Source organism: Heloderma suspectum, chromosome 14, assembly GCF_057233095.1.
Source record: "Heloderma suspectum isolate Gila_16-S chromosome 14, 16-S_ref, whole genome shotgun sequence".
NCBI classification, from domain to species: domain Eukaryota; kingdom Metazoa; phylum Chordata; class Lepidosauria; order Squamata; family Helodermatidae; genus Heloderma; species Heloderma suspectum.
The window spans coordinates 22,436,401-22,456,755 of NC_139471.1; the positions used below are offsets into that span (position 1 = coordinate 22,436,401).

Consider the following 20,355-nt stretch of genomic DNA (forward strand, 5'->3'; position numbering starts at 1 on the left):
AAGTACTTTTTTTAACCTGCTGCCAAAATGACAGCAATGTCGGCATCAGTCAAATTTTGACAGAGGGGTCATTGCAAAGGTGGGATGCCACCACTGAGAAGGCCCTCTGCCTTGCTCCCACGCAACAGGATTCCCCCTGGCAAAGGAACTTGGAGAAGAGCCTCTTCTGAAGAACTTAAGACACGGGCAAGTTAGTAAAGAGAGACATGCTCCCTCAGGTATTTTGTCCCAAGCTGTTAGGACAACTTGGGTTTCTTAGGGAAACCAGCCCTGTGCACTATAGCCTCTGTGACTTCCTTGGCTGCCAGGGAAGACTGGACATTGCCTGTAACAATTGACCTGTTGCCAAGGGAGCCAAAGTTGGCAGCTGCGCCATGGCAACTGGAATTCCCCTGTCTCTCTTTTTCCACCCATGCAAACTCTCGGTCATCATGATCAAAGCATTGCTCAAGGGAGGAATCAGCTTGCCAACTTTCCAGCCTGCTGGCGGTAGAACGCAGCGTGGGCAGGGGTCAGTGAAGCAGGCAGCCCTCTACATCCTGTGTTGGGTGGGGTCCCCATAAGAGCCTCCCTCTTTGGACATGGGAAAGGCTGCTTGGTCAGGGTTGCCAACTTATTTCTCCTCGTCCTGCAGCTTCAGCAGCAGCTTGGCATACTCTGTCTTTGAACTGGTGAGGGTCATCTCCCTGTTCCCCATCATGGTGGGGAAAGTTTCACTCACTAAATTCCCGGTATCAGTCTGATATTAAAGGCAAAGGAGCAATGCCAGGGAGAAAGTTGGCAACCCGAGGCTACGTTAGTAAAGTAAATGCACGAGGCTGGTGTTACATTGTGGGGAATATCTCTTATGGGTGTTCCCTGACAATGCAGTTTGGTACTTTGGTTACCTGAAGGATCGCCTCCTCCCATATGTGCCTACCCGGACCATAAGATCATCCTCAGGAGCCCTTCTCCGTGAGCCCCTGCCAAAGGAAGTGAGGCGGGTGGCTACTAGGAGGAGGGCTTTTTCTGCTGTGGCACCCCGGCTCTGGAATGAGCTCCCTAGTGAGGTTCGCCTGGCGCCTACATTGTATTCCTTTCGGCGCCAGGTGAAGACCTTTTTATTTTCCCAGGCATTTTAGCTTTCTAAATTTTTATCTTTGCTGTTTTAAATCTATATTTTAAATTCCTGCACTGCTGCTAGATTTTATTGTGGTTGTATTGTTATATTGTGGTTTTAATGTTCTATATATTTTAAATTGTTTTATTGTGTGTTTGGTTTTAATTTTTGTGAACTGCCCAGAGAGCTTCGGCTATTGGGCGGTATAGAAATGAAATAAATAAATAAATAAATACTTCTCATAAGTTCCCTTAGGAGCAAAGAAGGTTAATTTCAATTTCACCTTCCATTCTACTTGCTATTTATGCTCCTGCAGGCACCAGAGGAAGCCATGCTTTATTTCTGATACAGGTTTCGACCCTTTTCTACTGGGTGTTTGGGAAATTACTGCAGTTGGTACTGCTTGCAAGGGTTCTTTGGGAATGGATTTGGGGGGGCGTGTTGATTGAATTAGCCCCACTCTCGAATTCTCTCTTAGTCTTGCTTCTCCCCTGTCCCTCAGTTGTTTTGCATCCTCGTTCCCTTCTCTCCCTTTGTGGCCTTCACCTTCACTGTTAACATTTAGATTGGAAGGGCCTAGCAGGCAGAGACCTGCCATCTGTCTGTGTTGCTCTGCAAAGTGCTCAGTAAAGAGCAAGTTGAACCTATTCCCCTTCTGTTTCATGAGGGAGGCTCTGAAACAGAGAGAGCTTTTAGAACCACAAAATATTTCTGCTGTTCTGCACTTTTTAGTGGCCTACGTTGATGTGGGTTTTCCAGAAAACTTAAAATAAAACATTTTCCATTGCTTTCAGTAGACTGAGATCTGATTTCATGTATTTGACTTCTACGTAGTAAACAAAACTAAAGAAGTACTCCACGTTCATTTTACTTGAGCATAAATATTGAATTGTTTTTCCCAATCTAATATTTCAATTCAGCTACTTTGATTTATTGTGTGGGGGGAAAGCTTTTCAGATAAACTGTTCTTAATGTGTGTCAGGCATCATATTCAAACAAATTCAAAGTTTTAGCTGGAAATTATTTTTCTTGGAAATATTTTAAAACACGAGCGATCAATAGCATACAAGTCCCTTAACATAATTTTTAAAGAAATAAATAAAGGCACTAGAGACGGTTAACGCATTAAGGGTGCAATCCTATGCATGTTTAGACAGAAAAAAGTCCTACAAATACCAGCATGCTGGATGGGGCATGCTGGGAGTCGTAGGACTTTTTTGCACCCTTAAGGTGCAATCCTTAATGTGCCTTAAATTTTTTAGCACGCCTAAACAGCTGTGCACTCTTCCTGGTCGCCTGACAAAAAGCTAATTACAACTCTCATTTTAGAATCGACTGGTATTGTATCTATTCCAGTTATCTAGTCTGACTTACATTGTATTCATTCATTTTATCCTTCTGCAGGCATCAGTTACCTTCCCAGTGCCAGGCTGCTTCTGTTACCATCAACAGTGCTTTGTGTGAATGGTCACTGTACTTATTTTACGTACATGTGAGCTTTAACATAATTGTCAGCCTGTATTTTTTCCATTTCATTTCCCTGTGGCCTCTCTGCTTACATTTTTTCCCTCTACACCCATTTGTGTATGTATACCTGCCAGCTTGGGCTGTGAACCCTATACACATTTATCTAGGAATAAGGCCCCTTGTACACAGTGGCATTATATCCTCATTAACTTTGCATAGGATTGTGCTGTACGGATAATGCTTCATGTCCACAAAGGCGTATCCTGCTTTGTTATTCTTTAGGGGGGCCACATTTGCGTAGAATGAGCTGTGTGCTGGTGTGTGCAGCCCATTTGATCCCACCTGGTTCCTCCCACTAGTGTGAGTGGCTAAGCCAGGGGTGCACAACCTTGGGGGGCTCCAGGTGACAATTTCAGTCCCCTGGAACCCCTGGCGACTGGATCTCCTGCTGCTGCTGCACACCATCAAATTTCAGTGGCAGCAATGGTGGTCTAACAGGCCAGATTTGGTTTTAAAGCTAAATTTGGTCTTTGGGGGCCACTGTTGTGGGTTGCTGCCAAAATTCCATGGCAGACTTCTGACTTTTGGCTTCTGCTACCACAGCAGATTCAGCAGCAAGGCGTGCAATAAAGGCCAGGGTAGGTGTGCATTGCCCAGCCCTAGACTAAAAGCCTGTAAGCATTTTTCTAGCATGTCATCCGAACTGGAGGTTTGGCTTGCTGCTTTCAAACAAGCCGGGGTTATGTAAGCCAAGAATAAACCCTGTTTTATGATCCTGGCTTATAAAGGGAGCAATGAGCCAGGACTCCTGGTTTGGACGACACACAAAGGAAACCTTTCTGAGGAATCCTGGGTCATCATTCCATGCAAACATGGTTTTTATTCATTATGTTACTAATGAATTTGATGAAACAATGCACTGCTAAAATAGAAATACTTACATGGGAAAATATAGCAGTGGACATTTTTCTAGGGAAGGCTTTTCACCCCACGTTACTGGGGCCAATCCAGCTTTGTCCCCCTTCTCAATCTCTGGCTGGGTTCACACAACACGCTAACCCACGCAGTGTGGATTGTTGTTGAACCGTGGGTTAGCATGTTGTCTGAACACAACGCGTTTTCCGTAGGGTGGGTTATTGTGTTGTCTGAATGTAGCGCATTTTCTTCAGGGTTGCTCGTTAACCATGCAGTGTGGCTTGCTAACTACCGTGAGCAACCCAACAACAAGCCATGGGTTCTCAAGGTGGCTTATTCAAGAAAAATAAACCACACTGCATGTTTAACAAGTCACCCTGCAGAAAACGTGCTGTGTTCTGCAAAAAAGTATGTTCGGAAAACATGTTAACCCACCATGTGGAAAACATGCTTCATTCAGACAACACAGTAACCCATGGTGGGTTAGCGTGTTGTGTAAACCCTCTCTCTCTCTCTCTCTCTCTCTCTCTCTCCCTCCCCTCTGCTTCATCAGTCCTCGACAGCAAAGCAATAGATCTCATGAACGCCTTGATGCGTCTGAACCAGATACGGCCCGGCTTGCAGTACAAGCTGCTCTCCCAGTCAGGCCCTGTCCATGCCCCGGTTTTCACGATGTCTGTTGACGTGGACGGCACAACGTATGAAGCTTCCGGGCCTTCCAAGAAAACAGCGAAGCTTCACGTTGCAGTGAAGGTAAGGCAGAGTGGCAGAGACCTAACACTCAACAATTATGACCCCGGTGTTGGTTGTGGTCTTAGTGTTAAAGGCCAGGAAGCCACTATTATAAATACAGACTTAACATAATTCTTGGATCCCAGAATTATGAGCCTTTCCCAACACGTTTTGGTATTTCTGAGTCCCAGGAGAAGAAACGGAGTGCAATTTCTGAAGCTGAGAGGTGTTCATTTTATGTTCATGCAAATCCACAACATTTCAGGCATGATGTCTTTCCAGGAGACCCAACGATAAACAATGACCTATAGATATAGAGGTGGACTCTGGGCCAGCAGCCCTGGGTTCAAGTCCCACCTCAGGCACTGATCTTTTTGCCCTGACCAAGGCTACCCATTGGGCCTGGGACATACCAAGAGAGCACCTTGGTTCTCCATCTGTGAAATGGGCATGATGATGGCCCACTTCCTAGGGCTGTTCTTCGAAGGAATGAGATTGTGGAAGTAACTTAGAGGCACTAGTTGCGTGTATGTGTTGATGCCGACATGCAAAACTGGTCCATGTGTATATAGTGATTACTGTTGCAAATGTTGCGGGGTTTGTCCATTTTCAAAATCAGGAAATGGATTTTGGTCTACGTTTCCTGTCTCTTCCTCCCCGTCCCTCTCCATGATGATCCATTTCCAGGTGCATGAGAGGGAAGTTAAGGTTGCACTACGTCCTACCAGTGTTGTGATAGACCTGCAGGGAGATGTTCACCTACAGCCAGCTTAAGAAGGCCAAAAAAATATTTTTTTTCTGCTAAGTTGATAGATCCACAGTCATGGGAGGCCCACCACAGCTCCATCTGTGATTTTCTCTTTTTTTCCGGGCTCTTTTCTTGTGTTCTGAATGAGCTCTTCATCTTTCAGAAAGTTCATCTGGCAACACTTGGTTCTCTTTCTTTCAATTTCTGGAGCTGCGAGAAAGTTTTCCTTTTTGCTTTTGCTTGCTTTGAACATGAAAGTGCCCCAAAATATTTGATACCAGCTTTTTTCTCTCTTCTTCTCCCAGGGCGGCGTCCCTTCCCAGTCACTTATTAAGATTCCTTCTCTCCCTCCCCCAACACTGCTTTGAAATAATTGTAATACTTGGTCTTGCAAAGCCTTGCCTGCCTGTTCTTGACTTGGAGAGTGTGTGCCTGTGCATCCATGCATGTTTTCTTCCCCTCCCTGGTAGAGGCTGGTGGCTGACTGTCAAAGTATTCCTTGCCCCCATCCCATACTGGAGAAACTTTATCTCTAAGGCAGCAGGGATGGGCAAGGCAGGATCCAAGATCTCCCCTTGCTCCCAGTCTGGTCAGTAAAGCTCCCTTTTCCCTGAGAGCATATTCTCTCCTCTCTGTCTTGGAGTCGATTCCAGTGTTGGAAATGTTCTGTTAACCCACTCCAGAAATGTTCTGTCCCTTTAGGTCAGCCTTGCCAACCTGGAGCCCTCCAGATATGTTGGGCAGCCTAACTGGGAATGATAGAAGTTGCAGCCCAAGACATCTGGAGAGCCCCAACTTGGGGAAGGCTGCTTTGAGTAATTGCTGTGTTCCTTGTAACATGATCATAAAGTTGAAAGGGAGCAGGAAGCTACTTAGATTCTTAGCTGGCCTCCTCCCAAAGCCTCCAGTAGCCGTTCTAAAACATACTCATAAATATTTACTCCTGCTCGAGAGAGAGGGGAGGGAAGCAGGGTCCATAGTTCAATGGTATGTATGTATGTATGTATGCAGACAGTCCCAGATTTGATCTCTGGCATCTCCAGGAAGGGCTAGGAGAGAATCCTGCCTGAATCCCTGGAAAGCCACGGCTGCTGTCAGGATCCGCAGTACTGGGTTAGTTGGACCAAGGGTCTGATCCTGTATGAGGCAGCTTCCTGGAGTATTTTTAGAAATCGCGGGGAAGAATATTTATTTATGACATCTCTATCCCATAGTGGAACTCAGATATGGAGCAGTAGGTGGGGTTCCCAGGCCATCCCCATCCAGGCACTGCTCAGAGACAGAACTCCTGAGTTCCATCAGCTTGGCTTCCTCGTGAACCCCCAGGCCGTTCTGCCAGAGCACAGAAAGGGTGCAGATGTGGTATTAGGCACAGAATCCTGCTTCCTGGGTATCTTAAGCTTTCCCTTTAATTTTCAAAATAGCACATTTCTGGTCTTTATGATGGAGGAGACAGGCTTGGAAGGTAAGCCTGCCGAAACCTGAGAAGCCAGAAGTGGGAAAAGAACTCCAGTGCCTTGTGTAGCCCCTTTCCCCTCCCCAGGGCAAGCAACAGCAGCCCCTGAGATCAAGAGGGCAGCCTGCAGAATCAGTTATGCAAAATGAGGAACAGTCTGTACATTTGCATAACTTACACAACCTCCAGAATCCTTCCTTCCTTCCTTCCTTCCTTCCTTCCTTTCTTGGTGCAGAATTTTTAATTCGGGGTTTGTTTTTGAGCCTGACGTTCTTGCTGAGTCAGTGTTCATGGGTGGCCATAATGGTTGCCTTAGAAGACAGGGCTACGGGCAAAAGAAGTTTAGTCCAGCCTTCTAAAACTGGGTGTCCTCCAGATGTTCTGGACTACAGCTCCCATCAGCCTCAGCAAGCATAGGCCAATGGCTGGGGTGATGAGTTTGTAGTCCAAAACATCTGGAGGGCACCAGGTTGGGGAAAGCTGGTTTAGTCCAAAAAGGCAGGGCAGTTTCCCTCACCCCTCTCTTTTCCTCCCCACAACAGATAAAGCAACGAAATTCAGGGCACCTTTAAACACAATGGGTAAAATCTAACATAAATCCTACTTCGAGCAGACCCATTGAAATGAATGGGACTTAAGTTAATACTGCGCAAGTTAAGTCCCATTCATTTCAATGGGTCTACTCTATCTAAAAAAAGTAAAGGTAAAGGTGTCCCCAACCAGTCGTGTCCGACTCTAGGGTGCGGTGCTCATCCCCGTTTCTAAGCCGAAGAGCCAGCGCTGTCCGAAGACGCTTCCGTGGTCATGTGGCCGGCATGACTGAACACCGAGGTGCACGGAACGCTGTTACCTTTCCCGCCGAGGCGGTGCCTATTTATCTACTTGCAGTTTCTTGCTTTCGAACTGCTAGGTTGGCAGAAGCTGGGACTGAAGACGGGAGCTCACTCCGTCACGCGGCACTCGGGTCTTGAACTGCTGACCTGCTGACCTTCCAGTCTGCAGTTCAACATCTTAACCACTAAGCCACTGCGGCCCCCTACTCTATCTAGGACTCTGGATTTTACCCATTATTTAAAAGAACACATTTTTTTAAAAGCTGGTTCGATGTCCTACCCAATGTGAATATGACATTTTAAATATCTGTAATACAGGTTCTGCAAGCAATGGGTTACCCCACCGGTTTCGATGCGGACATGGAATGGACGAGCTCTGATGAGAAGTCTGATACGGAAGGCAAAAGTGAGACAGTCTCTTCAAACTCAAGCAATAATACTGGAAACTCTGCAATTGACACCTCTGCTACTTTAGAGGTGGGTCTCCCATCATCTTGCTGCCCTCCTCATCTTCCCTGTGTGTCTTTGGATCCAGTGCGCTGGATGCTTGTTGGTTTGCAGGTAGCCACCCGAAATCCTTTCTAGTTCTCCTAGCTTGAGCCTCCTTCAGACATCTACCTCTCTGTTTCCTGTTTTTCCTCCATGAGGTCTAGAAACTTTTTTTAAAAAAATGAGATTTCCAGAATGCCAAATTCAGAGCTTAACACCAGTGCCAGTGTAGCAGTTAATAGTCTGCTCTATGAGCCTGACTTGCGCTGTCTCAGCCAAAATCCCCTCACCCCACCTCCAACAATATGGGGATAATCTTTCTGCTTTAGGAATTTTCTATCAAACTCAGTGTTGCCTTCTCTGACTGGCAGCAGCTGTCTTAAGTTCTGTCCTGGCCCTCCTCCCTGAGATCCGTTTTTAATTGGATGCAGCTCTGGGTAACTGGAGAAAACACACAAAAAACTTTAAGCCCCTAAGAAATTGGTTATATAAACATAAAGGTGTGTCATTTTCCTGCTCTTTCAAGGCAAACGCTCGCACATACAAGATTATACTGGAGCATTTGGTCCCTCAACAATGTACTGGTTGGCTGCAAGGAATGTTTCGAATGTTTGTTCAGCTCTGTACGGGCTGCCGCTTAGAAATATAGAAATGGCTCGGTCTCTGTCTCAGGCTTCTCTTCTTTCTTTAAATCCCAAATTCCTGTTCTTGTTTTAAAAGAATCGTTGCCAAAACAGGGGTATGTGTTTGTCTCTTGGGCCCATGTGATCTGCCTCCCTCTGACTTTGACATCGTCGAAGACACATCTACCGTAACAGCAGGGCTCCTGTGGGTCCGGGGGGGCGGCAGGATGGGGTCACGGAGGGGGTAAGGCGATCCCCCTTGTTCGGCGCCAGAGCAGGTGCCTGTCGGTAACTGGAACCTTTGGCTTGCAGTCACAACCCCGGAGCTGGCCTTCTCAACGGGGTAGTCCTGTTTCAGGCAGAGGGGAAGGTGAGGAAACAGTCGGAGAGGCACTAAGGCTTCTCAGCAGAGCTGGCGGCAGCCATGAACGGGCAGTGGCCCTACGAGGGTTTTCTTTCCCTGCCGTCATGCAGGGTCCATGAACTGCTTGGCCTCTGCACACAGCACAGAGCTCTGAAAAAGATGTGTTTACCGCAATTACACGTGACCATGTAATGACTGCTAGCACAGTCTTGTGCCAGGGTGTGAAATATGGCACAGGCATGTGCTAGCACAGTATTTACACAGACAGCGGATGGACTACCTGCACCGCAGTCTTAGCTTCTGTGATTCCTACTTTTGGATTCCAACTAAAAGCAGGGGTGGGGAACCTTTTTCGGTCAAGGGTCACATTCATTTGCGGAATAATATGTCGGGGCCACTTGTCAGTGGTGGGCAGGGTTGAAGCCAGTGGTGGGTGGGTACACACCCTTCTTTCTCTCTCTCCTCCTTCCACCCCTTTTTCTTTCTCTCTCTCCCCCGCCACGCCCTTTTCTGTCTCTCCCCGCCACGCCCTTTTCTGTCTCTCCCTGCCACACCCTTTTCTGTCTCTCTCTTCCCCGCCACGCCCTTTTCTTTCTCTCCCCCGCCACGCCCTTTTCTTTCTCCCTCCCTGTCACCCAATTTTCTTTCTCCCCCCACCATCCCCTTCTCCCCCACACACACCATCCCCTTCTCTCTCCTCCCCACCATCCCTTTCTCTCTCTCTCTCTCTCTCTCTGTGTCTGTCTGTCTGTCTGTCTCTCTCTCTCCCTGTCACCCCTTTTTTCTGTCCCTCCCTCTTCCTCCCTCTTCCTCCCTGCCCAGCGGGCTTCCAGAAGAGGGACAGATCACTCTTTCCAGAGGTCTGAACTAATTGCTTGGCTTGCTTGCTGCTGCAGCTAGGCTAAGGGCAGCAGGCTGCCTGCCCTAAAGTATACGTTGCTTTTCCTAGGTAAGAACTCAGGGTCCCATCCTCACAGCTAGTGGCAAGAATCCGGTGATGGAGCTCAATGAGAAGCGTCGAGGCCTCAAGTACGAGCTCATTTCTGAGACGGGCGGAAGCCATGACAAGCGCTTTGTGATGGAGGTGAGAAGGGGAAGCAGACGCCCGGCCTCACTTCGGCTTGCCCCACCTGTTGGCGGCACCCGCGGTGCCACAGAGGGGAGAGAAGATCGGTGGGCCTTTCCATCACAAGTTGACGTGGTCCAAGTGTGCACCCAAAATGTGCACCCACTTTTGCCCTCTGCACCCCTCCACCAAGCATGTGTGTCGCGTCATCCCCGTCCCATCTGTTCCCCCCCATGCCCCCTGCCGTGGTGCAAAAAATGGGGCTGGGACAATGGCATCCGGAGCTATTACGGATGCCCAAAGGGTCAGCATCACCTTATTTGTGATATAACGTTGCACCTTTGGGCCCCAGTGTTGGGTCCTTCTGTATTTGGTGGGGATGGTGGCAGCAGAGGCCTGCATGGACCACGTGTTGCTGGTCTACACCATGAGCAGAATATCCCTGCGTCAGAGGACTGCACAAAAAAGGCTGCGCTCGTTAGGCTGTTTTGTGGGCTCACACAGACCCTTCATTTAAGAAGACAAGACAGAGCTGTGCTGGATCCACTTCCTGGTATCGGGTGCCAGACTGAGGCCCAGTGCCTCCCAGCGGGTAGAACGTAACAGTGGGTGTAAATCGGCCATCTCGTTTCCAGGTAGAAGTGGATGGGCAGAAGTTCCGAGGGGCTGGTCCCAACAAGAAGGTGGCCAAGGCCAGTGCTGCGTTGGCTGCTCTCGAGAAACTTTTCTCCGGCCCCAACGCAGCTGCCAACAAGAAGAAGAAGATTCTCCCGCAGGTGAGGGAATCGGGTGGGTTGCCGTTTGTGGAGAGCTTCCCGCTTGGCCTAACACTATGCGGCCAGAAGGGGCTGTTAGGGAGGGGTGGCGGAAGCCGGATTTATAGGCAGGACCCTGAGCGGGGGTGCATAGCTCAGCCTTCCCTAGTCTGGTGCCTTCCAGATGCGTTTGATTGCAACTCCCATAATCCCCAGCCAGCATGGCCACAGCATGCAGTTTGGTGATTGTATCTGCACTTCGCCGTCTGAGTGGGGATTGGAGGGGTTGACATTCAAAGCAGTTGTACCACATGTCACGTGAGTTGACATTCAAAGCAGTTGTACCACAGGTATGTAGTTTCAGGCCGGCTAAGACCTCCTAGCTATCAAGGATCTTGACGCCAGCCCTGTAGAGCCAGCATCCGACAAAGTTCTGCTCCAGTGCTCCCCGCCCCTGGTGCCAAAGGTTTGTCCTCTCCTTTTTAACTGTGCCGTGAATCAGAAGGCACAGCCGGAGCTTTGGTTTTGCAGGCATGGACTTAACCTCCATGCACTCGCTGGCACAGGTTGCCATGCTTGCAGGGTCCAGCTTGAAGTCCTGAGCAGGGTGAAACGTAAGGCCGTCTCGATGCTACATTTCTAACCTTCCATGCCGTAGCCGTGCGTTACGGAGAGCCGCTGCCGTCTTCCAAGCCTGGCGAGACGCGTGTTGGAAGGGAATAAAAGCTCCACCGACTCCGCCGGGCAGCTGTGCTTGAGAGCGAGCCGTGACAATACCAGATCCGTTTTTACAAGTGGATTGAATTAGAATTTGGGCTTCTTTGCCCCTCTTCTCTCAGGTCTTTGCAAAGATGGCATGGGCACATGCCACACCCCTCCCATACAGCCCAGTCAAGCATGAACACGTACATGCGTGTGCGTGTCGAGGGGATATTAACCAGCCCTTTCGTCGCGAAGGTGGAGCAGTCCGCACCTGGCAGAGGGCCTCTGCGGAGCTGCCAGGATGGGTTTGGCCCCTGGTGGCTCGCTCGGCTCTACGATCCTGTCTCCGAGGGCAGTGGCCGCCGTCTCTGCCAAGAGGGCAGTCAGGGCTTCCCTTTTGGTGAAAGCAGAAGCAAGACCCTGCTCTCTTTCTCATCCCCGTTGGTGGCTCTGGAGCGTGGATCAGGGTGTCCTCCCTGGGGAGACGTCGTGGCATCATGAGGCTGGTCATTCCAGGCCCTCTTGAAGCTCCTCCCTGCCATGCGGGGCCAGAGAGGATCTCCTCTTCCCCCAAGGAGGGCCCCACCCCATGAAACCACGGGGGCCTGTCCTCCTGTCTACATTCAACTTGTTTCTTTTCTCGCCACCAACGTGAAATGGCGATTTAAGCCTTGGGATGGTGACTGAAGGCCTGATGGGAGGGACAGTTTAAACATGGGGGGCCGCTGGTTGTGCCCGCCCTTTTGCTGCTGTGTGGGTTCGCGTGTGCGCGGGGCTGAAATTAGGTACAGGAACAGAGCAGTATTTTTATGGAGGAGGATGAGCAGAGCAGATGGAGCCAGAAGGTAATTAAGGAACAGAATCATTACAGCAGAGGGAAAGGGAGAGAGGCTGTGGAATACAGGCTCTTTATCCCGACATATTGGAGAGGAAGAGACCGTTTGAAGGTGTCTTGCAGAAGGAACTGAGAACCTCGGGGACACTTGGCACTTGCTAAGAGCATTGGGTACAAAGTGCTTTGCTACAGCATGAGGCCAAGCTCTTTGTTTGTCCCTAAGAGCCTAGATCCGTGAGGGATGTATGTGAGGAGGCGCTGTCCCTGCACAAGCGAGAACAAACTTCAGGAGTCCCTGTCTGCCCCAGTGAGCGCCTGGGAACTTTTCCCAGGTGCCTTTCCCTTCCACGGTGTACTCCTGTTCTTCACCTCCTGTTTCCCTCTCCGCAGACAAAAGGGATTGTAAACACAGCCATGTCAGCAGCGGCCCAGGCAGCGAGAGGGAGAGGGAGAGGGGCCCTCACGCGAGGTGCTTTCGTTGGGGCAGCGGCTGCCACTGGTTACCTGGCGCCAGGTATGGCCAATCTAATCCCATGTTATGCCCATGGAGCACCAAGCCCTGCTGGGGGGGCAGGGAGGAGGGAGGTACAGCCGTGGCTCCAGGCGCGAGAACAAGCTTTGCATGTAGCTGGTGCAAGACTCCACTCACGGAATCTTCAGTTTGGGGAGCTCAGGAAGCAGCAGCAGTGGAAAAGCTTTTTATCCCATGTTGGCTTCCAAACGTCTCTGCCCCCAGGTGGTAGCATCGCCCTGATCGGTGCCTTTATTAAGCAAGTCCCCTTCTGCCATGCCTTTTCTAGGGCAAGAGCAGGTGCAGTCGTAGCATCTGAGGTACTGCTCTGCGTTAGGAGCAACAGAGTTTTGCAGCCGACGCTGCATGTTGGGAGATACGCAGCCCCGTGGGTTAAATGGACACTTTCATTTTTAGTAAATTCAAACATGGGCGATCTTTACCTTTTGAAGATTCCCCACCACCACCACCACCACCACAACCCTGGGGTGATGGGCTTCCATGTTTAGATTTTGTTGGAGCCTTAAAATAACCCCCGTTTCCCACCAAATTCCCAGTAGGAGGTTTTTGGAAACCCTGCATGCAAATGTGGAAGTATATTTCTTTAATTACCTTGTGTTGGTTGATAGCAGTCCTAAGGCAGGGTATGAATATTATGAACGCTCACATTCAACTCTCAGCATACTCTTTAGACATCCAAGTTTGCTATAGCAGGGGTGGGCTGAAGGTGGATCTGGACCAGCCAGGATTTATGACTCCCAATCGCCAGACAAAAGCAGCAACAAAACGGCCTCTCATCTCCTTAAATTATACTGCTGAGATGAAGAAAGCTTGAGACAGGAGTGGATTTTTGTGCAGAAGGACCATGAGCTGCATTCAGTTCTGGTACCTGAAACACATTCCCGGGCTCAGAATTCTAGCATTATGCAGGCATGTATTTTGCACCAAGCTCCAGTTGGTGGATTTGGGGGTTCTAGTGAAACACATACCCAAAGTAGATCCCGCAAGCCTGAAGCCTGCCCACCCCTGCCCCGGAGTGTGTGTCTGTGTGTGTTTACGCATCGGCAAGTGTCTTCCTGAGCCCCCCTACGCATCTGGTTCCCCGTAGCCCTGTGCCGCAACGAACCGGTGTCAGCCCCTCCCTGTGCTTCTGTTGCAGGATATGCAGCACCCTACGGATACAGCGCCGCCGCGCCAGCTTATGGTACGTACAGCCTCTTCTTTGCCTCACGTGCAGCAGTGGTGCGTGCGTGCCCTCTTGGGACAGCCCAGCGCTTGTGTGTGAGAGTCCAGGGGGGCGGGGTGGGGGACAGCAGCCGCCCTCCGACATGGCAACCGCAGTACCTCATTTTGTCTCTCTGGAAGCCCATCCACCTTGTGGCTGTTGTTCCGATTGGAGTAGCTTCTCTTCCTCCTTTTTGCTTTTGCCTGATTGTGGAAGGGCTGCTTGTTCTAACTGCCTGCTCCCCTTTCATAGCAGAACTGGATATTTCACCCCACCCACCTCTTTGCCCTGCCTGAGTAGTTCTCCTACCTTCTTACAGCCATCTCCGTGCTCCATTCAAAGCACCCCGAAGGGCCAAAACTCAGCATCCGAGTACATTACTGCCCCGAATCTTCCACCAACTCTCACCTGAGTTGAACACTTGGCTGGTTATTGGTGGCCATAATGTTGCTTTTTTGTTTTATTCCCCCCAGCCCTGGGTCCTTTTGCCTCATTGCAATCTGCTGTGAACCACCTCTTTGCCATCGGTGTGTTTTCACGGAACTGGTGTGTTTCCAGTTGTTGTAGCACGCAGCCAGTTCAGTCCTTTGGCTCGCCTCCAACTGAGCAGAGTCCCAGCTGCAGGTGGGAGTGGGGTGGGGGGAGCTCACACATTCTGCCAGAGGCTGTGCATCCACTAGCACTCTGCTTGACTTCGCAGCTGTGCAACTTTGTAAGAGGCAGATCCTTGATGGCAGATCCTGTAGCGAGCAACACTAGCCCCGTTGCTCGTGCACAGCTGCAGCAGTTGTCACGTGAACAACGTCATGTGTGAATTCTTCCTCATGAGCACATCCGGGTTGCTCTGCTCCACACCCCCCCTAAAAAAACTTGGCAGCACAGCACGTTTTTGCATGCTGAACAAAAACCGCTTCTTCCTCTCAACACGCACAACTTAGGCACGTGGTTCTCTCCCTCTCCCCTGTATCGCCCCCCTTCAAAACACACACATGCGCATCTTGATTAATTGGGGAAAAATGGCTCTTTGGATTACTTTGAATGTAGTTTCATGCAGCAATGGGGGCAAAGCATTTTGGAGTCAGTGATGTGGCCCAGTGCAAAACAGGGCCCCAGAATCTGCTGCTGCGACAAATCAAACCATTTAACTCATTAAAGGCTTCTGTGAGTCCAGACTACCTGTTCCCCCAGGAGGTTGTCTGCCGTGTCTCTGCATGATTTGCTACCACTCTGGTGAGCGGGTGGGGGGCAGGTGATGCTGTCACATCATGTCTTTGAACTGGGTGTGACGGGGTCACTGAATTGCACTGGAGGCATCGATTCAGCAGCATTTCCCTGCTGTCAGAGGAGGCTGCCCACAGAACAAGGGCAGTAGCTCCGCGGAAGAGCCCCACCTTCCGTGCAGGCGGTCCCAGGTGCGATCCCAGCATCTCCAGGTAGGTGGGAAGGAATCCTGCCTGGAACGCTACAGGGCCACTGCTGCCAGTCAGTGTCAGCAACGCTGCTCTAGATGGGCTAAGGGAGACCCCTGCCTGAAACCCTGGAGAGCCGTTGATGCCAGTCAGTGGAGACACCACTGAACTACGTGCACCAAGGGCATGACTCCGGGTAAGGCAGCTCCCTGCATTCCTGTGTCCCTGGGGTGTTGCTCTAAGTTGCCATTCTCTAGCTTTTGGGGGCTGGGAGAAGGATGCCCAGATCAGAGACTCTTGCAAGCACAGTGGAGGGTTGGCTGCTCTGGAGTGTGTTAGCAGTTCTTCCGCTTACACATTGCTCCTCGGCCTATAATTTTAATTCAGGGGGAAAGAGCAGGCCCCTGCTGTCATGTGTTTAGGGACCACTAGAAACAGTGCGAGCGTGATGGTCAAGGGCCTTTCTTTGACATCCATCTGCTGCTCCCTCTATGGCTTTGGAAGATACCCTTGTGTGCTTTCAGTGGAAGCTGCACAAGGTTCCCAAGGGCCCCTGGACGTGAAACTGTCCGCAGATGTGGGAGGGGCTGTAGCTCCGTGGTGGAGCCCCTGCTTTGCATGCAGAAGGTCGCAGGTTCGATCCCCGGCATCTCCAGGTAGGGCTGGAAAAACTCCTGCCTGAAACCCTGCGGAGTCATTGCTGCCAGTCAGTGTTGACAGCACTGGGCTAGATGGACCCAGGGTCTGACTCAGGATAAGGCAGCTTCCTGTGGTCCTCGGGTTTATATGTAAACCACTGGAGAAACTCCTGTCTGCATAAGACAGCTTCTGATGAGCCTGTGTGTTTGGGATAGAAGATGTTTTCTGGGCAATGTTCCATGACAGGCTGTGTAATTTGCCTTTGTATCTTCTCTCCTGCACGGAATTGGGTGTTGTGTATTTGCGGGGCTTTAGTCACTGGTGTAAACACTCAGAGAGGACTCGAGGCAAGTCGCTTTGAAGCATAGGCGTGGCTACAGAGAATGCCCTCTCTGGCATCCCAGCCTTGGCAGGACGCACAGGAGAAGCAAATCCACCTGATCTTAATTATCACGCAGGCTCCTGTGAGAGGGGACGGTCCTTCCCATGTCCTGGTCTTAAGCCATTTTAGGGCTCTGGGTCCCCTTCCCTAACAGTGGTGTCATCCCCAAATGGGCAGCTGTTCTTGGTAAACACCACATTTATTTTATTCATTTGTTTAAAATTATTTTAAGGTCGCCTTAAGAGTGGGACCTTCTCAAGGTGGGATACAAGATAAGAACAATAGAAATCATTGCAAAATGGAACAGACAACAGTAAATAAATGTTCAGTAAAAATAGATGGCATCAGCGCATGGTGATGAGCAGGATGAGGAAAAATGCCTTAATACAGTTCCAGAGAAAAGGCTGCTTATATCCACAGTTTTCATGCCTCTGTAACGCAAGGACCCTCTTCCCACCCACCCCTCTCATTTTGTAGTTCTAGACAGTTGGGCAGAAATCCAGAAGAATTCTGTGGGAATTGGCACACCTAAATTTGCGTCAGTCTCAACCCCTTCTCTGACTTCCAATGAAAGCGGGCCCATCACTGACTCCGATGGCTTGTGCAGAGAAATGCTTCCCTCATTCTCTGCATAAAGGGTTCTCACTGGTTTTTGTTTTGTTTCATTTTCTTTTGGAAATGTCTGGTTGGTTACTTGGTTGTGGTGCTGAGTCTTGGGACAAAAGTGCTCTCCTGGCTGTAAGGTTTCCCCTGTTTTCTTTCTCTCTTTCTCTCTGCCTCTGTGAAGCTGTTTGCATGTTGGGAAAGTTTCACTGATCATCTCGACCCCCCTAGAATACCTGTTGTTGCTGCTTTTTGATTTCTAAAATGGACACATAGGCGAAAAGATCTAGAGACCTTCAAACAGGGAATGCTTTCTGTTTAATTTTATTTTTTTTTAACAAAACAAAATGAGCGTCTACAACAGACTCTTTGCGAGGCCACAAGAATTTTAAAATAACCTGAAATTAGGCAGAAAAAGACTTTCAACTCTCCCCCCCACCTTCCCAGCCCCAGAGGAGTGAACGCCCATTGATGTCTGCTTTGAGGCCTTATCCAGAGGGCGGTGTGCCGTGCTCCACGGTGAGGCTTCTTGTCATGCGTCCGTTGCAGCCTGGCATTGAAGCCTAACTGGCTTGTGAAATGGGCCGTCTTTGAACACCGCCGGAGCCCTGGCTCGTTCGCATGTGCCAAGGCGCTCTATGCAGCCCTCTAAATTGGAAAGTAGCCACAGGCCTGACAACCCCCTCCCCATTCTCGCTGGCTCTGGTCTGATAGGGGAGGGAGTTGTCTTTTGGCGGGAGGGTAACCTTGCCCCCAAACACATGGGCTACCTTGGGGAAGCAGCGAGGAAGCTGAATCAGTAAGCTTCTCTTTCTTTTTTAAACGTGCCTTTCTTGGATTGTTAGATTTACCTGGAGTCCTCTCGGTTTCTTCTCTCTGTAGGTTTGCCTAAGAGGATGCTTCTGTTGCCCGTTATGAAGCTTCCCACCTATCCAATGCCCCATTATTCGTTCTTTTAGCAAATGGCAGAAATCAATCCTCACTGACTGACCACCACAGTACAGTAGAGAATGTTAGAAGAAAGCGAGAGACAGACGGACAGCCCAGTCTGCCTGCCTTTTAATCCCAGTTTTCTTTGAACGCATACTTGAGCAAAAACCCATTTGTAAAGAAACCATCTTTTCCTACTTTTTTATTTTAACAAAATGCAAACTTAGTTCTCTAAAAACTTGAAGAAAACGCACACACACAAACACAACAAACTATGGTCTGTGAAAATGGTTACCTCATTTTTTCCCCTGCAAAATAACTTATACCAGCCTTCTGTTATAGGGAAGAAACTTAGATGCTTAAAATCTTTGTTTTTAAAGTGAAGTACCCGAATCATGTAAAACTTTAAAACTTGTGAAGGATGTATAGAGTATAAAACGCTGATCACAAAATAAAACCAGTTTCTGTTGTAATGGAGAGTATTCGCCTCTTTCCTAATACAGAGCCATCGGCAACATTTGTCACCCTGGGGTTTTGGACCTGTGGTGTCGTTACTTTTTTAAAAGGAACCGGAGCATCAACTCTGCTTTTCTGTTTAAAAAAAACACTGTTTGGCTTTGTAAATACAACAGCATGTAATATAGCAGAATATGGGTTTAAATACTGTTCTAGCTAATTATTTTAAAGATACAGCTTAGCTTAATTCCGTGCAAAGGTTTTGTGAGGTCCTTTCTAGGGTTCATTCCCCAGATGCTGGCGGCTCCCGTAGCTCTTGTGCGCTTCCAGTAATAATGAGGGGTGTGTCTACTTGTGACAAACGCATGCGTGCATCTGGAATTGGAGCATGGTCACAGGTACCCATGGCTTTCTCACAAGTAGATGTGTGTAACTCCTTCGTCAGTTAGTTATTTGTTTTTGTTTTACTCTGGGCCCTCCTGAATCAGTGCTTCTTCCTACATTGCAATCTCTTTCGTTTGTTTCGGAACCAGAAAATAAGGATTCCAGTTTGTAAGGGAGATGCTGACTCCGTGAAAGAGGAAAAGATGCATCTTTATCCTCCTAAGCACTTTCTAAAAACAGGTTGTTCAAATTAAGAACGTTCCCAGACCTTAATCAAGAACTTTATAATGTAATAAGAGAAATTGTCAGTCAAGCTGGTACAACCCAGCAAAGGAACGATAGGCAATGTCGCAATTAGATGGTTTAATTCCACAGGTGTTCTTTTTTTCTTTTCTTTTTTACTTTTTTAAAAAGAAACCAACCTCAAATAAACGAATCAAATTCACGCACGTTCTTGTGGCCTCCTTCACTCAGTCTTGGATTTTGTAGCACATTGGTGTTCCCCCCACTCCCCTTCCCCTCCTTCAGAGATAAAACTTAAGGCTTTTCCTCCATCCTTCCCCCGCTACCTCCCCCACAACCTTGTACAATTATAAGAATCTAAAGCAGCAACACAGCCCCCATGAAAACTTGCTACCTTAATTGTCCTGTTCTCGTCTAGTGCTGCTGTGAAAAGTTAGCCGTTTCAGCCATAGGCCAGTATCTACCCTTCTCCTTAATTTTTGTGCGTAAAGCAAAAGTGGTGATGGTTGGTGTGTGAGGTATGCCTACCATATATCTTCTCAACTGTTGAGATCCAGGAGAGGGAATAGCAGCTGTTCTCAGGGGTGGCTCTTAACTCTCTTAAACTAGGGGACTTGGGGAAAGGAATGATTTGACTACTATTAAGGCATCACCCCCACACACAAAAAAGCCAGTGTTCCTATTGCTCTCCTCTCTTCAAAAGTCACCCATTTGTGATTCACCTTTCTGTGCTGTGCCCCAGGGTTGCCTTTATATACTCCTCCTCCTCCAGGTGACCTGAGTGGAGCATGGTTGGTCTTTGAAAATGGGGAGAAGGAGAAAGAAGGCTGAGTAAGGGATGGTAAACCCTCCATGTAGGAAGCACTGTCCCTGAGTTGTCTTCTGGAGAGGCAGAGTATATAAGCACTCTGCTTTCTTTGGAATTAACCACAGCTGTAGTTTTGGAAATGAGGGTGCAGGGGGGGGGGCAGCAGCGAACACCCAAATATTTGTGCTTCTCGAAATGTGAGCTTTCAATTTCTCATACCTGTTTCGCTTCGTTCGCTAGCTCTTGCTTTTGGTTCAGTGGCGGTGGTGCTTTAATCAAACACAGGGCCTTCTCATGGATGGGCAGCAGTGAGTTCTCCCTTGCATTTGTATAGAGGATTTTCTTTTGCTTTTAAAAGGGGTGGTGGAGGTTGGGAAAAGGGCCCAAGGTCTGGGATGCCTTCAAATCGAGAGCAGCGGTACTCAGTCACTGACTGTTATGCTGGCCTATGGATGAAAGGTAGTCATCACTGAGCTTGGAAAGGCATGGCTGGTAGATGAATACGGCAATCAGATACAAATTCTTCCTGTTCAATTGGTGGCTTGCTAAATTGAGGGTTGTCTTTGTTAATGCCACGAAATTCTTCAAATCCACGCTGAATACCTTTCAAGCGCAAAACTACCAACTTCGCCGAGGATTTGCTTGTCAGAGAGATCCTCATCTGGCTGGCCGTGCCAGGTC

At 49.0% G+C, this 20,355-nt stretch overlaps 1 protein-coding gene across 5 annotated transcripts in view; it reads left to right on the top strand.

Moving 5' to 3' along the window:
* The window catches only part of STRBP (spermatid perinuclear RNA binding protein), a 117,825-nt gene that overhangs the window by 94,453 nt on the left and 3,017 nt on the right, over nucleotides 1-20,355 (top strand). For 2 of the 5 annotated variants that reach the window (XM_084820838.1, XM_084820837.1), the window contains exons 12-18: nucleotides 4,035-4,234; nucleotides 7,569-7,727; nucleotides 9,676-9,810; nucleotides 10,428-10,568; nucleotides 12,475-12,598; nucleotides 13,755-13,799; nucleotides 17,736-18,255. In XM_084820838.1, the coding sequence (XP_084676964.1) occupies nucleotides 4,035-4,234; nucleotides 7,569-7,727; nucleotides 9,676-9,810; nucleotides 10,428-10,568; nucleotides 12,475-12,598; nucleotides 13,755-13,799; nucleotides 17,736-17,812 (881 nt within the window). In that variant the 3' untranslated portion in view covers nucleotides 17,813-18,255. Of the gene's footprint in view, nucleotides 1-4,034; nucleotides 4,235-7,568; nucleotides 7,728-9,675; nucleotides 9,811-10,427; nucleotides 10,569-12,474; nucleotides 12,599-13,754; nucleotides 13,800-17,735; nucleotides 19,068-20,355 lie in introns of those variants that run through there. The other 3 variants (XM_084820833.1, XM_084820834.1, XM_084820835.1) reach the window with 2 other exon arrangements.